The following is a 14,757-nucleotide window of genomic DNA, read 5'->3' on the forward strand; positions in this document are numbered from 1 at the left end:
CTAATCTGGGCCACTGGATCGGGATCGGACGGCTGGGACGAAGCGGGCGGCACAGAGTGGCCGGCGGTGAGGTTGGCGGCGGCGGCGAGGTCGTCGGAGTTGCCGAAATCGGCACTCCGGGCACGGGTTCGAGCGAGATTTGGCCTGGGAGAGAGAGAGAGAGCGCGAGACGGGGAACTCATTTACGGATCTTGGGAAGCGGGTTGGAGACCGGACACCGGAGTGCGGCGGCGAGAGGCGGCTCGGGTCGTCAGAGCTCGCTCCGATGAGCTTTCTGCGCGCGAACGAAGGGGGAAACAGAGAGAAAAGGGGGCCGGCGTGATCCTCACCATGGTGCGGAGTTCCGAGGCGCTCTAGGTCAACGAGAAGGCGACGGAGCGGGAGATCAGCGGCGGCGGCTCCGAGTTCTAGAGCTCCAATGGCGGCGGCGATTTAGGGCTAGGGTTTGCGAGGTGGCGGCTGCGAGTTCGAGGGGATCCAAGGCGGGGTCCGCGGCACCTTAAATAGGGGGCGGCCAGGGGCCCTGGGCGTGCGCGCCAAGAAGGCCGCGCTGGCGCGTGCGGCACCCGGACTCGAGGGAGTCCCGGCTCGGCACGAGGAAGGGGACGGCCCTAACGGGCGGGTCCCGCACGTCAGCGACAGAGGGAGGAAGGGAGAGGGGGTTGGCGGACTGGGCCGGGCCGGCCTGGATTGGGCCGCGGCGAGGTTTTGGGCCGCAGGGAGGAAAAGAAAAAAAGGAAGAGGGAGAAAGGGAGAAAGAGATGGGCCTGCTGGGCTGAAAACAAGAAGAGAAAAAGAAATGGCTTTGTATTTTTGAAACTAATTCAAACAATTCAATTCAAACTCAAATTCAGAGAATTCAAATTTGAATTGAACAACAAACAATAAAACAATGCAGTTCAGCATGAATGTATAACAACCAAAACGATCTCATTCAATTTAGAAGACAACCAATTATTATTATTTTTTGTACAAAATTCCCTGAAAAGAAAATAAATGTTGGCAAACTTTTAAAAATTATGAAAAAATTATTATTTTATTTTTAATTTTAATTATATTCTAAAATCCAAAAATTTCAAGGTGCGACACCAACGGAATCTCACGGCGCGGCGGCTCCATCCTCCCTGGGGGAGGGAATCTATCGGCCACCAGGGCTCGTAAATTCACCGACCCGAGAAGAAGCCCCCGCGCCCGTTATCCCGTGACGACGCGGGCCCACCACCAAGTGGCCTTCCTTCCGCCCGGGCCCGAGGCCGTAGGCCAGGCCAGGCCACACCCCCGCGCGGAGAGTCAAACCGGGAGATGGACAGATATTTCCACGCCCACCCGCGCAGGCTCTACATCACGTCGCTGACGGGCGGGGCCCGGCCGGGCTGTGGGGAGGCTAGATCTCACCGGGTGCCAACGGGCCAGGTGCGGCGGGTTCTTTGAAGGGGCGGCCTAACTCGACGGGGACGCGAACAGAGAACGCGAGCCCGGGCCCCGACTGGCGGCTCGGTGGGCCCCCCGGGCGGTAGGGCTGCTCGGGGTGGCCCGCCACCGGCGGGCGGAGGAGGAGGAGGTGGGTGTGCCGTGCCGCGGGTATAAAGCGGCTCGCCCCTATATAGGCTTCCCCATCGCCTCCTCCGGTTGCCGTCGCCGCCCACCACTACCAGTCCGTCTACCACCACTTCCTCCCCTTCTCCCTCGCGAGAGGAGAGAAGCGAGAAAGCCAGAGCGAGCTCCGGCACTCCGGAGCCCTGCTCCGCCCGTCCCGGCAGCAGCAGCAGCGCGCTCGGCGCGGACTGGCAGGACCCGTCCGCCATGGGTGGGCTCGAGGAGATCAAGAATGAAGCGGTCGATCTGGTGAGGAATCAAAATCATCGCCGCCGCTACTAGCGCCTGTTTGCGCCTTCATTCCGGGCTACTTTTTTACATGCATGCTACTACTCTCTAGTCTAGTATCTGCGCTCTGCTTCAATCATGCGTGTGACGATCAGTTTCCTTTTGACTTTTTATTTTCCCTCTCCGTTCCTCCTTCGCCCTGCTGCTGGAGGAAAATCATCATGGAGAAGTTCCTCAACTCCGAAACCAGTTTAATTTCACTGACAAGCATAGTAACGATTTTCAACCCCCAAAAAGGGAATCCTGATCATGTACCCCTCGCATGGGGGCGAGCTGAGGTCGCCGCCTTTACGATCAATCTCCCAACGGCTTTTCGGCGAGGGGAAGAGCCACCTGGCCATGTTCCCCCCGTGTGTTTTGCTCATGTGACCTGTTCGTTTGAATGCTTACAGCTCGCCGCCGCGCCGCCCACCTATTTAGTATCTCACGAGGGAGAAAGACCCACCTATGAATTAGCTCGCTCACTTATTGCTGATTTAATCCGCCGTGTTTAATACGTTTCCTTCTTTTGCTACATCAAACAAAATTTAAATTTATTTCCCCGTAGATCTGTGCTGTGCATACCTCGATGGTTTCATTTTTTTTAAACACAAGCTTAAAATATCTAAATTTGTGAAGTCCAGCTCTACTAGCTGCTACTTTCCTTTGGATGTTTCAGTAACCATAAATATAATTTCTGCTATTAATAATTTATTATTCGTAACCGAATAAGTTAATGGTGGTTATTGGTGTACGAAATTGCGCGTAAAGTCAAAACTCTAAAGGTGTTTATTATACTTGGCACGGGGGCACGCGAATCAACGGCCATCACGGCAGGGCGATGGCTCAGAGAAAATCCGTGCACCTTTGAGCTGTTGCTTTTCTGTTTCTTTAATCTTGTTGACCGAGCGGGCGGAGCGGCCACAGCCCACCTGACGAGTGGCGCGCCTGCTCATCTCTTTTGCTCCGTCCACTTCGGGCCGGGTTCACACGCCGGAAACGGATGGATGCGCAGGCACGAATCTCCAGGCCCGTGCTTCGCTGGGTCACACGTGGGCGGGGCCACGGAAAGTGCGGAGCGGGCCACGGGCACCCTGCGCCAGCGGCCTCTGATCGAGATCGGACGGCCGTACTGTCGGCAATCATTGGCCCCGTACAAGGCCTTCGGCCTCTAGCTGGTAGTGGATGACATGGTGGGCCCACGCAAGTAGACAGCCCTCCTCATGGAGATGCTGTTTGACTGTCCTGGCTATGACTGCCAAGAACCTTTGATCTCACCTCAGTGATGGTGTCTGTGTTTGCAGGAGAACATCCCCATCGAGGAGGTGTTCGAGCAGCTGAAATGCACCCGCGAGGGGCTGTCCTCCAGCGAGGGCGCGCAGCGTCTCGAGATCTTCGGACCCAACAAGCTCGAGGAGAAGAAGGTAACAGCAGCTAAATCAAATCTGCATAAGCACGTTTTTGTTTGGACTGGACTGGGTCCATGTATGTGTAATCCATTTTTTCGCGATCGTGCCTGAGCATATTTTTCATTAAGAGGAAGTATGTGTAATTCGTGATGCTTAAACTTTTTGGTTGTCTTGTGTGTGGTACAGGAGAACAAGATTCTCAAGTTCCTCGGGTTCATGTGGAACCCGCTGTCCTGGGTCATGGAGATGGCTGCCATCATGGCCATTGCCCTGGCCAACGGCGGCGGCAAGCCTCCGGACTGGGAGGACTTTGTTGGTATCATCGTGCTTCTGGTTATTAACTCCACCATCTCCTTCATTGAAGAGAACAACGCCGGCAACGCTGCAGCTGCGCTCATGGCCAACCTTGCCCCCAAGACCAAGGTGAGCACAACATGTTGGCTGCAGTGAACAAAATAAAAAAAAAACATCTTTTAAAGAAAAACAGGTTTCGAAACCATAATAAAAAGGAAAAGAAAATGCATGTACTTATATTCCATAATAATGTGGCTATGATATTTTCATGGACAAGTTGCTGTATAGTGGAAGGAGGAATCTTTCCGTGTGAGCTTTTAGGCCGGAAAAGGTTCAACTATGTCATGTCCAAAACTTAAAGTTCTGTATGGTCCATTGGATGTGTCATGACTGGGCATATATTCCATTATTGAGGAAACGATAGGGACACAGCTATTGGATACTGTTAATTTGGCATAAAGAATTTGGGTAGTTAAGGGCACCTTAACATTTACCGATTATTTGGACCTACATTTTTTTTTCTGCAGTGCAACAGGAAGTGAAGTTCCAGTTTCTTTCTTACGTAGGTTTAGTCTTATCCATGGTAGAATAATGTGCAAGTATCTGAGTAGGAGGATGTATTATTGTCTTGCATGTGGACTTATATATGGGACCCTTCTATATGGCACAACAATTCATGTCAACTGGCTCAGAATTCTCAATTTGAGTGGCCATCCTGCCTGTCTCTTTCCTGTATTTTCAAATTTGTTAGAGAAGAAAATCATGCCATCGCTGGCATGCACATCGCTGTCGTATAGACTTAATTTGTCCAAGTTGTGGCGAGTCATACATATTGAAATGTGTTAGGTGCCATGATGCAATCATGTAGATAGTGACAACCTGAAATAAGCTGTATTCATTGTAAACTTTGTAGCTGATTGTTCGAAGAAAAAAAAAGATTTACTAAATCATTTGAACTCATTGGATTTTGTTTACCTGTTTGTAGGTGCTGAGAGATGGCCGATGGGGCGAGCAGGAGGCTGCAATCTTGGTTCCTGGTGACATCATCAGCATCAAGCTCGGTGACATTGTCCCTGCTGATGCTCGTCTCCTTGAGGGTGATCCTCTTAAGGTTGACCAGTCTGCACTTACTGGAGAGTCACTCCCGGTGACCAAGGGCCCTGGTGATGAGGTCTTTTCAGGCTCAACATGCAAGCAGGGTGAAATCGAGGCTGTGGTCATTGCCACCGGAGTGCACACCTTCTTCGGAAAGGCTGCTCATCTTGTGGACAGCACCAACCAGGTTGGACACTTCCAGAAGGTCCTCACCGCCATTGGGAACTTCTGTATCTGCTCCATTGCAGTCGGTATCGTTATCGAGATTATTGTCATGTTCCCGATCCAGCACCGTCCATACCGCAGCGGAATTGAGAACCTGTTAGTCCTCTTGATCGGTGGTATCCCAATTGCCATGCCTACTGTGCTGTCGGTCACCATGGCCATCGGCTCCCACAAGCTCTCACAGCAGGGTGCCATTACTAAGAGGATGACTGCCATTGAGGAGATGGCTGGTATGGATGTGCTTTGCAGTGACAAGACTGGCACACTCACCCTCAACAAGCTTAGTGTTGACAAGAACCTCGTCGAGGTGTTTTGCAAGGGTGTTGACAAAGAACATGTGTTGCTGTTGGCTGCAAGAGCTTCAAGGACTGAGAACCAGGATGCCATTGATGCTGCCATGGTTGGCATGCTTGCTGATCCTAAGGAGGCCAGGGCTGGTATCAGGGAGGTGCACTTCTTGCCCTTCAACCCAGTTGACAAGAGGACTGCTCTGACGTACATTGATTCGGATGGCAACTGGCACCGTGTCAGCAAGGGTGCTCCTGAGCAGGTGAGGAATAGTGAACTAATATTGCTTCCTTTTGAATTGATCAATTGCAATTTGTACTTTTTTTTCTGAGTAACTAATTAATTGTTTCTGTAATGAAAACAGATTCTTGACCTGTGCAACTGCAGAGAGGATATGAGGAGGAAGGTGCACTCTATGATCGACAAGTATGCTGAGCGCGGTCTTCGTTCACTTGCTGTCGCCAGACAGGTATCTTGGCTGATGATCTTTCCATGTTCTTGTTGTGTTGATCAGGGAGCCATATTCTTATTCCCAATGTAATCTTTCCACAGGAAGTACCTGAGAAATCAAAGGACTCCCCTGGTGGACCATGGCAATTCGTTGGTTTGTTGCCCCTGTTTGACCCCCCTAGGCATGACAGTGCTGAGACAATCCGCAAGGCTCTTGTTCTTGGTGTTAACGTCAAGATGATCACTGGTACAAATCCTGTTACTACTAAATGGTCATGAAATCTACTGGGCCAGTATTTCCATGAGTGCTTAATTTGGACTTCTTTTGTACTTCAGGTGACCAGCTTGCCATTGGTAAGGAGACTGGAAGGAGGCTTGGCATGGGCACCAACATGTATCCTTCCTCCTCTTTGCTCGGCCAAAACAAGGACTCTACTCTTGAAGCACTTCCTGTCGATGAGCTCATCGAAAAGGCTGATGGTTTTGCCGGAGTCTTCCCTGGTGCGCCAAATACCTAAATATTATTTACTTGTTATGTAAGGTATCTTTTTTTGATGGAGTTTCTCTTATGCAGAACACAAGTACGAGATTGTGAAGAGATTGCAAGAGAAGAAGCACATCGTTGGTATGACCGGAGATGGTGTCAACGATGCCCCAGCTCTTAAAAAGGCTGACATTGGTATTGCTGTCGCTGATGCTACTGATGCTGCAAGGAGTGCTTCTGATATAGTACTTACTGAGCCGGGTCTTAGCGTCATTATCAGCGCTGTGCTCACCAGCAGATGCATCTTCCAGAGGATGAAGAACTACACTGTAAGTTCTTTTCTAGGCATGTTTTTTGTGTGCCTTTTCTCTTTAGCTTGCATATGATGAGCATTCTGACTCTTTTCTCTGCTTCATCTTCTGAATCACCAGATTTACGCTGTCTCCATCACCATCCGTATTGTGGTATGTACACGGGACACAAAAAATTAAACTCAAATATAAAGTTTACTTCCTCTGCAACCTAACGTTAATTTTGTTTTGCAGCTTGGGTTTATGCTCATTGCTTTGATCTGGAAATATGATTTCTCGCCCTTCATGGTGCTCATCATTGCCATCCTCAATGATGGTATGTGTTCTTGTTTTCCAATACTGTAATTGAAACTGTACAGTTCTAGTAAAAGCATCGATTCTCAATGTCTAAAACAATAATGCAGGTACTATCATGACCATCTCTAAGGACAGAGTTAAGCCATCTCCCCTGCCTGACAGCTGGAAGCTTAAGGAAATCTTTGCTACCGGTATTGTCCTCGGAAGCTACCTTGCTCTGATGACAGTAATTTTCTTCTGGGCCATGCACAAGACCGACTTCTTCTCGGTTGGTTCTCAAACCTTATTCAACAGTACAGATTTTCCTCACTCTGTATGCACATTCATGTCTGAAACTTCTTTTTTCTCACTATGGTGCCGTTGCGCAGGATAAATTCGGTGTGAGGCCAATCAGGGACAGCGAGCATGAGATGATGTCTGCACTGTATCTCCAAGTTAGTATTGTGAGCCAGGCTCTGATCTTCGTCACCCGTTCCAGGAGCTGGTCCTTCGTGGAGCGCCCTGGACTGCTCCTGGTCACCGCTTTCCTGCTCGCTCAACTTGTAAGTACTAGCTGGCTGCCTCTGAATTATTACCCCTGAAAATTAACGCAACAAATCTGAGCCTGTCTTTTGTTGGTGCAGGTTGCGACCTTACTGGCCGTGTACGCCAACTGGGGCTTTGCCAGGATCAAGGGCATCGGCTGGGGCTGGGCTGGCGTAGTCTGGCTCTACAGCATCGTCTTCTACTTCCCTCTCGACTTGTTCAAGTTCTTCATCCGCTTCGTGCTCAGCGGCAGGGCCTGGGACAACCTCCTCGAGAACAAGGTACGCAACCACTCCTGCCGTTGGCCGTAACCCCCTGATTTCTCAAGCGGGTTTGCTGATGGAATTCTGTTGCTGTTGTGCAGACTGCCTTCACCACCAAGAAGGATTACGGGCGGGAAGAGAGGGAGGCGCAGTGGGCCACCGCCCAGAGGACCCTCCACGGGCTGCAGCCTCCGGAGGTGGCCTCCAACACGCTGTTCCAAGACAAGAGCAGCTACCGCGAGCTGTCGGAGATCGCGGAGCAGGCCAAGAGACGAGCTGAGATCGCGAGGCTGCGGGAGCTCAACACGCTCAAGGGCCACGTGGAGTCGGTGGTGAAGCTCAAGGGCCTGGACATCGACACCATCCAGCAGAACTACACGGTGTGAGGCGCGCGCCGCCGGGACGTCGACGAAACCTTTGCTTGCCCCCGTACTGCGAACGGAGTCGTCTGAATTGAAACCAAACCAAACAAAACAAAAAGAAAAAAACCGTGTGGCTGATCTGACCGGCAGCAGCCCTAGTTGTAAAGCGCTATACCACCACCAGATACTGCTATATGATGGTATGGTTGGGTGCTCCGTCTTGCTAGGGAGCTTTTTTTTCCCCCCTCTCTCCTTTACACTTTCTTTTCACTAGTGGATGGAGTGTGCGCGTGCTGTAATCGTTTTACTTGCGTTTTCCCCTAACTAGCCCGGTGGTCTCGCGGAATGCGAGATGGAGAAATAATGCAACAAATTTTCTGCCACATTGCAATTGCAAGAGTGTGTGCTGTCTTGTTCTCTTCTCCCTTTTGAGTCGTATACATACAGTTACCACCAAGAGCATGGTTCTGAGTTGTAATCGTGGATCACCTTTTGGCTAAGACTAACGCCTTGTCTCTGTCTACTGGTGCCGCAATTCCTTTTCAGTTTTCACCGCGTAATAAAAGCTGGGACGCTTTTTACTCGGCGCGCACTTGCAAAAGTGCAGGTCAGCATCAAGGAAATAATCCCCGGAGCAATGATAATGTGGCAAGAAATCAGCAGGCTCTATATCTTGATGTCGAGTCTGCAAAAAAGGGAGAGAAATAATATGGACAAGGGCATGTATGCGCGTTGTAAAGGAAAAAAAGAGAGGAGAAACTAAAGGTTCTCTCTCTCTCTCGCCTGTAGCGTGGCGCATCAAATTGACAAATTGTATTCGGGGATTCTGTACGCCTACACGAGGACTGCACAAATCCAAGCGAACCGAACCCAATCATCCCCAAAAAAGGGCAAAGCGACATTGAGGAATGAGGAATAGTGTTCGCCTGCAATTTCCCTCTCCCTTTCCGCCTGCCCAAACGCACTCAACCACAAGCCGGTAACAGTCACGACGGAGGGGGGGGAATTGGGGCACGTACGGAAAAAGCGCGAGGCAGGCGTGGGGCAGACGCAGGTCGCTCCGGCGCCGGCTGAAAGGCCCGCGACGTCCGATCCGGCGACCGATCGCCGCCGGATCACTCACGGCAAGGCGGCTCACATGGCACACAGCACCTCACGGCTCGGCTTATCCCGGTCGCGATCCGCCCCCGCGCGCCGTGCCCCCGTCGCCTGCGCACCACCGGTAGTGCGCGTCGCTGGCGTCCTGTCCCTGCTTGGCGGTTGGCGCTGGCCGCCGGGCGGGGGATCGCCGCCCCCGCCCTCCAGCGGGAGAAGGGGGAAAAAAGCGAATGATTCCTGCAGCAATTGCGTCCTACGCGGACGCGCGCTCCGATGGGCCGGCGGCGCTCGTCCATCCAAAGTGCCGGCGGGTAAGGTAGGCATCATGATTCGGTGACATCGCTTCCTCTCTATCTGATCTCTCTTCTCCAGCGCCATGCTCGCCTGTCCCTTCTTCATCATCTGCCGATCGGGCACCCCCATCGCGTCCTGTGGCACGACGCGCCGTGTTGATCTTGTTCCTTTGCCTTTGGTTGAACCTGAACTCGTGCAGTATAGGCAAGTAGGTAGCCAGGTAGGCATCGCTTGCTTTCGTGCGGAAGGTGCAAATTGGTGTGCACCTCCGACTGTAGTTCGATATTTTGTACTATTTCTTCAAAACAGGATCTTGTTTTAGAAAAGTAGTACAAAATTTTAGAAAAATAGTACAAAATTTTGAACTAAAAGAATTGGAGGTGCACGAAAAGTCACCTATTTGCACCGAACTGAGCTAGCATGATAGGGATCTGCTTCGTCTGGGGCGCAGCGCACGGCGTCAGTGCAGCGCGGGCATCTCATACTGTTTGTTCAGCTCCGGTCATTTTCTCCACCCGTCGCCCGGGCGTAGCGCATACTGTTCCTTTCTCTCGCACAGTTGGTATGGCTAAGCACGTAGTAGACGATAAGGGTGCCGCCAAGGCATCTCCTACGGTTCTTCAGCTTCAGCCACTTTCCGGCCGGGAGCATCTCATGCCTGCCGTTGGCTTCGTGGAATCGTCTCAGCGCTGAGGTACAAGTACAAATGATCAACACGGATCGGTTCTACAGTGTCGACATTCTACATACCAAGGACAGGGCAACGAATCGGACAAGGCCGGCCGCAGCTCTGAATGGCTAAAAGAAGAGGCTCCAAATTCAGACGATCCGCCCTCACTCGTTGCAGGAGGCTTTATTCAGTTGGAGCATAACTGGCCATGTATGCTTTGCCGCTGGCTGCTGGCTTTGCAACCGATTCCAGTTCTTTGGGCTCGTGAATCTGGTTTTTCCCTTTTTTTTCTCCGCCAATTTTTTTTTTAAAAAAAGGGAAGTGCGTGCCGGTGTTGCTAGCTGCTGCTGAACCTGAACGGAACGGTGCCCGATCAACATGTTTGCATTATTCAGATCCGGTGGGGTCTGCGGGGGCCCAGGATCGACTGGAGGAGCTTAAAAGAGGGGGCAGGCGGAGCTGAGCCCGTGCGCGGGATAAGATAGCTAGCTATCTCATGATCAATCTCATGTAGGTGGAGGTAGGCGAGCGCATCTGGCATCGCATCCCCATCGCCTCGCCGTGGCAGGCAGCACCCAAAAGCCGAGGCTGCACTGCAGCCTAGCAGCTAGCTAGCCGATGATTCGAAGAGATTGGAAGCTGCATTATGAGGAGTATATAGTACGACTCCGATTGATTGATTGGTCCCGCAGGCAAGTGCACCGGCTGCAGAATTGTGCAGGCAAAGGTAGATGAGAACCTCCGTTTCGTTGGGGGGAATGAGGGCAAGTGGGACTCGGACGGGGAGCGATGGTGAAAGCTTGTACTGGGCGGGCAGTGGCTGAGAGCTTTCAGAGGGAGATGATGCCTGCGAGAAATTGGCGTCGATTCTGACGAGAGAGCTTGGCTTGGAATAAAGGGCACGTCCGAGAGGATTTTACATGTATACCATTATAAAAGATGGTCCCGACGTCTATATTACTAAAAAGTTTGGTGACATCTTTATATCATCGCGTATTTTCGTTTTGACGTCTGTACCATTCCGTCCATCTGGTGTTATAATTTAACAGATTCGCAGCTCTGACGGGTGGCACCTACCTATGAAATTGTCGATTGTGCCCTCATTCCATTTATCCCTTAGTGCTACTCCACAAGTCAATCTACTCACTCCACTCTACGCCCTCCCTCCCATGAACCCTAGCGCGCCGCCGCATCTGGGTCCGCCAGCCGGCCGCCGCCTACCGCCCCTTGGATCCGTGCCGGCCCTGCCTCCCAGCCGTGCATGGAGGAGCGCCGGGGTGCCGCGCGTCGGGGGCCCGCGAGGGGGCGCCGCGCGTCCGGCGTCGGCGTCGGCCCGCGCCAGGGTGCTGCGTGCCCGGCGTCGGGGGCCCGCGCGTCGGGGCGCTAGGGGGTGCCGCCCTGGCCGCGTGGGGGCGCTGCGGAGTGCGGCCACATTGGGGCGTACGGCAGCGCCGGCAGGTTGAGCTCGAAGACGCGCCAGGTACATTACTGATTTTTTCTCACGATTTCGATTGCTCATGAAAGCAGAGGGGTGTGATTGGCTTGTATTTGCTTGCATATGTGATGAGGCTGCATTGTTGTTCATCTGTAGGATGGACGACAATAGTCGCTTCAAGCTAGAAATTCGAAACGTTGCTCCCAACTGTCGTGGTAGATGGTACAACTTGGAAAAAATTATGGATGCTGACTTCACCAACTTTAGAGATTTAGTTGATGAAGTTGTTGACAAGTGTCCTCCCAGTTTCGGCGATGTAGTAAAACTGTTTTACTCATGCATGGATACAAAGGCCAATATCCAAGTCTTTTCTGACCAAGATTTGGTTGAAATGTTTGCAAAACATGAAGCTTCAAAGTGCAGTTATATGACTTTCTGTTATCATAGTCCTGATAGTGAGCCTCCTGAGATTCCTGTATGGGATGTTACTACTACTAGCAAGTCAGTTGCACCCCCATGCACTCCTTCAATGCCATGTCCTAGCATAACAGAACTAAGCTTTGGAACTCATAATCATGAAACTGAACAAATGACCAACCCAAACCCACGTGATGAGTACCTAGGTGTGGATGGGGAAGGGTTATATATTGATATTGGTCCCGAAAATCCAGAACCCTTACATGTTTGAGAAACATTATCAAGCAATGGCTGAACACAAACCAGAGGCTATGAAATATCTTCAGGAAAACCATAATAAATTATGGACCAGGAGCCAATTCTCCACATTGTCAAAGGTGGATTATATTACAAATAATTTGGCTGAGTCCTTCAACAATTGGGTAAGCAATAAGTTCATTTTTTGGTCACTTTCTTTGCACTGATTTCAACAGTACATAACCACTAATTGCTATATTCACAAGTAAAGGATCATAAGAGCAAGAACCTGGATGACCTGATGGATACCATTAGACAGCGAATCTTTATTAAATGGAATCAAAGGAAACGAATTGTCCAGCAGTTTCAAGGCAAGATTCTGCCTCATATAGTTCAAAAGTTGAGGGAAGACAGCTATAACCTTGACATTGAAGTTATCACAAGCTCACCTGATGGTATTGGAGAACTTTGTGCTAAGGAGCGTTCTGTCAGCAGCTACAGGTTTGTAGTCAACTTAATTGAGAGGACTTGCACCTGCAGGGCTTGGCAAGGGTCAGGAATACCCTGCAAACATGCTATTGCATATATCACATCAATTCCTGGTGCAATTTTAGAGGACTATGTGCATGAGTACTACTCAGTTGACAAATTCAAAGCTGCATATCAAGGTTGTCCCTAGTATTCCTGACAAGTCCTGCTGGCCCAAAGCCACACATGATTTCTTCATGCATCCTCCATTGCTCAAGTCAACTGCAGGAAGGCACAAGAACAGGATGAAATCAGCTATGGAGGGAGGTAGTGGAGGTACTGGTAGCAAAGAGACTGGCAAGAGGAGACATAAGTGCCCAATATGCAAAGAGTTAGGGCACCACTGGTACAAATGTAACAATGGGAATCTAGAAGATATACCTGCAATGGAGCATGAGAGGTAAACTCCATGGACATTACTACCATATGCGTTTGCCTTTAGACATCTATATCAAATAATTTTTTTCAGGGGTCCACCAAAGAAACAGCTCAAGAAGAAAGCAGCTGCTTGTACCACAGAGAGTAGCATTATTGTGGCCACTCCTGCATCAGGAATGGTCTGGCCACACAATGAGGCAGTGGCTAATGCTACACACAAGAAAGGGAAGAGAAAATCATCTTCATCATCATCAGGTGCCAAGAAAAGGAAGAAGACAACAACCAGTACTTCAACAAGTACGGCTAGCAGGTATGGTCTTGTTTTGTTCTCACTTTTCAATACTTTGTGATTTACAGCTCACTGATAGACATTTCTTGTTTTCACACAAGATCTGGAACTGGATCTAATGATCCTGTGCCTCTCCAAGTTCTGCCTCCTGTTCTGCCTGCTGCCTCAGCACATACAGCGCTCACACCAATGAAGAAATGTGGTGTCACGAAGAAGCTAACACCAAAAAGGGCGTCAGTTCAGGTTGACAGGCCGACCAGCCCAGCTGCAAATACTAGAAGCAAGAAGAAACTGAAGCTTGAATAAAATGTGATTGATGAGTGTTATTTTGTTCTGTAATATTATGCAATGGAGTTGTCTTTAAGACACTTTAGTTTCGATGACCAGTCCTGTGGAGATGGAAACCGGTAACTTAAGTGCTTAAATGTTGATGCAATGAACAAGTACTTTGTGATGTTATTTGTTACTGTGAATTGTTACTCTTAATGTTGTGCTGCTGTCCACATGAATGGTTCTGATGCTGTCCAAATGATGGACAAAAATTATATTTTTATTTGTGCTGTCCAAGTATAATTTATTTGTGCAAGAATTAAAAAAATTATATCGTATTGCAAACCATATTACATTTCTGGGTGGAGTGCCATGGAGTGGCATGGGAGACAAAAAAAATTTGGTCATGTACTCAAACGTTGGAAGCAAAATAGAATGGCATGGAGGGTAAATTATTTTTTGGGCACCTAAGGGCATCATGGACCTTTTGCAGCTCTGTTAGCATCCATTACCCTCCAATCCATCCATAATGGTACAGGCGTCAAAACGAAAAAACACGATGATATAGAAGTGTCACCAAACTTTTTAGTGGTATGGACGTCAATGCCTTCTTTTATAATGATATACATATAAAACCCTCCTGTCCCAACCCTTTGCCTGCGGTCTCGAAAGACGGATTCGGATTGCTTTCAGCTTTCCTGCTCCTGTTATCATGGATATTTTATTTCTCCTGTTGTTTTCTTTCCTTCTGGAGTTTCTCTCTAATAATGTTTTGTTTTTCGGATCTGCTCCTTGGAAACTGAGATGGCAGTCGAAGATGGGCTCTTTGCTAAAGCAAAGCGCTTGATGGGCTTGGCGGAAGGGGGAATCATAGGCCCAGTTAGACAGCAGCACGGCCCAGACTCTGTGATGCTGCCATGAAATAATGGGCTCTAGTTTTGTTGGGCCAGGCTTAGTGTACTAGCCAGATCAGATGTTCGTGTTAGTGTACTACTAGTTCTGTTGGGCCAGGCTCGGATTGCAAGAAAGCCTGTTTGGCTGGCCTGCTACTACCATCTTCCTCTTATCGGGGTTGGAGGCCCAGCAATCTTGCTTCCCCGTCCGTGTAAGAGCTATCAAAAACAAAAGAAAACAAAACCAAAAATCTGCATACAAACCGAGCGGCATGCGCATTTCTAAGTCGGGGCATCATCAGTTCAATGTGACGAGGATCGGATGGGGCATCATCAGTTCAATCTGCATCACTCTAGCTTGCCATACTGCAGAACTACCGAT

The 14,757-nt window shown here is 49.9% G+C and overlaps 2 protein-coding genes across 2 annotated transcripts; both read left to right on the forward strand.

Annotated features, from left to right (window-relative positions):
* Positions 1-1,617: 1,617 nt before the first annotated feature.
* LOC120642034 (plasma membrane ATPase) lies at positions 1,618-8,278 on the forward strand. The gene is made up of 14 exons (XM_039918408.1): positions 1,618-1,845; positions 3,168-3,287; positions 3,459-3,695; positions 4,552-5,436; positions 5,539-5,643; positions 5,727-5,871; positions 5,961-6,125; positions 6,199-6,437; positions 6,540-6,572; positions 6,654-6,735; positions 6,824-6,984; positions 7,085-7,258; positions 7,340-7,522; positions 7,606-8,278. The coding sequence occupies exons 1-14, from the start codon at positions 1,804-1,806 to the stop codon at positions 7,888-7,890; spliced, it is 2,856 nt and encodes a 951-aa protein (XP_039774342.1). The 5' UTR covers positions 1,618-1,803; the 3' UTR covers positions 7,891-8,278.
* Positions 8,279-11,335: 3,057 nt separating this feature from the next.
* Positions 11,336-13,671, forward strand: LOC120642036. Its single transcript, XM_039918409.1, has 5 exons — positions 11,336-12,202; positions 12,289-12,685; positions 12,774-12,945; positions 13,015-13,233; positions 13,314-13,671. Exons 1-5 carry the CDS (start codon positions 11,993-11,995, stop codon positions 13,516-13,518), a joined length of 1,203 nt encoding a protein of 400 aa, XP_039774343.1. The 5' UTR covers positions 11,336-11,992; the 3' UTR covers positions 13,519-13,671.
* Positions 13,672-14,757: the final 1,086 nt, after the last annotated feature.

This window comes from Panicum virgatum, chromosome 7K (genome assembly GCF_016808335.1).
Source record: "Panicum virgatum strain AP13 chromosome 7K, P.virgatum_v5, whole genome shotgun sequence".
NCBI classification, from domain to species: domain Eukaryota; kingdom Viridiplantae; phylum Streptophyta; class Magnoliopsida; order Poales; family Poaceae; genus Panicum; species Panicum virgatum.

What these genes read in the sequence shown, in the direction of transcription:
- LOC120642034 (XM_039918408.1), top strand. Translation starts at nt 1,804, where the DNA reads ATGGGTGGGCTCGAGGAGATCAAGAATGAAGCGGTCGATCTG. An exon ending in GCAAGGGTGCTCCTGAGCAG is followed by an intron (nt 5,437 to 5,538) that starts GTGAGGAATAGT and finishes TAATGAAAACAG; the next exon opens with ATTCTTGACCTGTGCAACTG. An exon ending in CATTGCCATCCTCAATGATG is followed by an intron (nt 6,736 to 6,823) that starts GTATGTGTTCTT and finishes ACAATAATGCAG; the next exon opens with GTACTATCATGACCATCTCT.
- LOC120642036 (XM_039918409.1), top strand. Translation starts at nt 11,993, where the DNA reads ATGGGGAAGGGTTATATATTGATATTGGTCCCGAAAATCCAGAACCCT. An exon ending in ATTCAAAGCTGCATATCAAG is followed by an intron (nt 12,686 to 12,773) that starts GTTGTCCCTAGT and finishes AGTCAACTGCAG; the next exon opens with GAAGGCACAAGAACAGGATG. An exon ending in TCAACAAGTACGGCTAGCAG is followed by an intron (nt 13,234 to 13,313) that starts GTATGGTCTTGT and finishes TTTTCACACAAG; the next exon opens with ATCTGGAACTGGATCTAATG.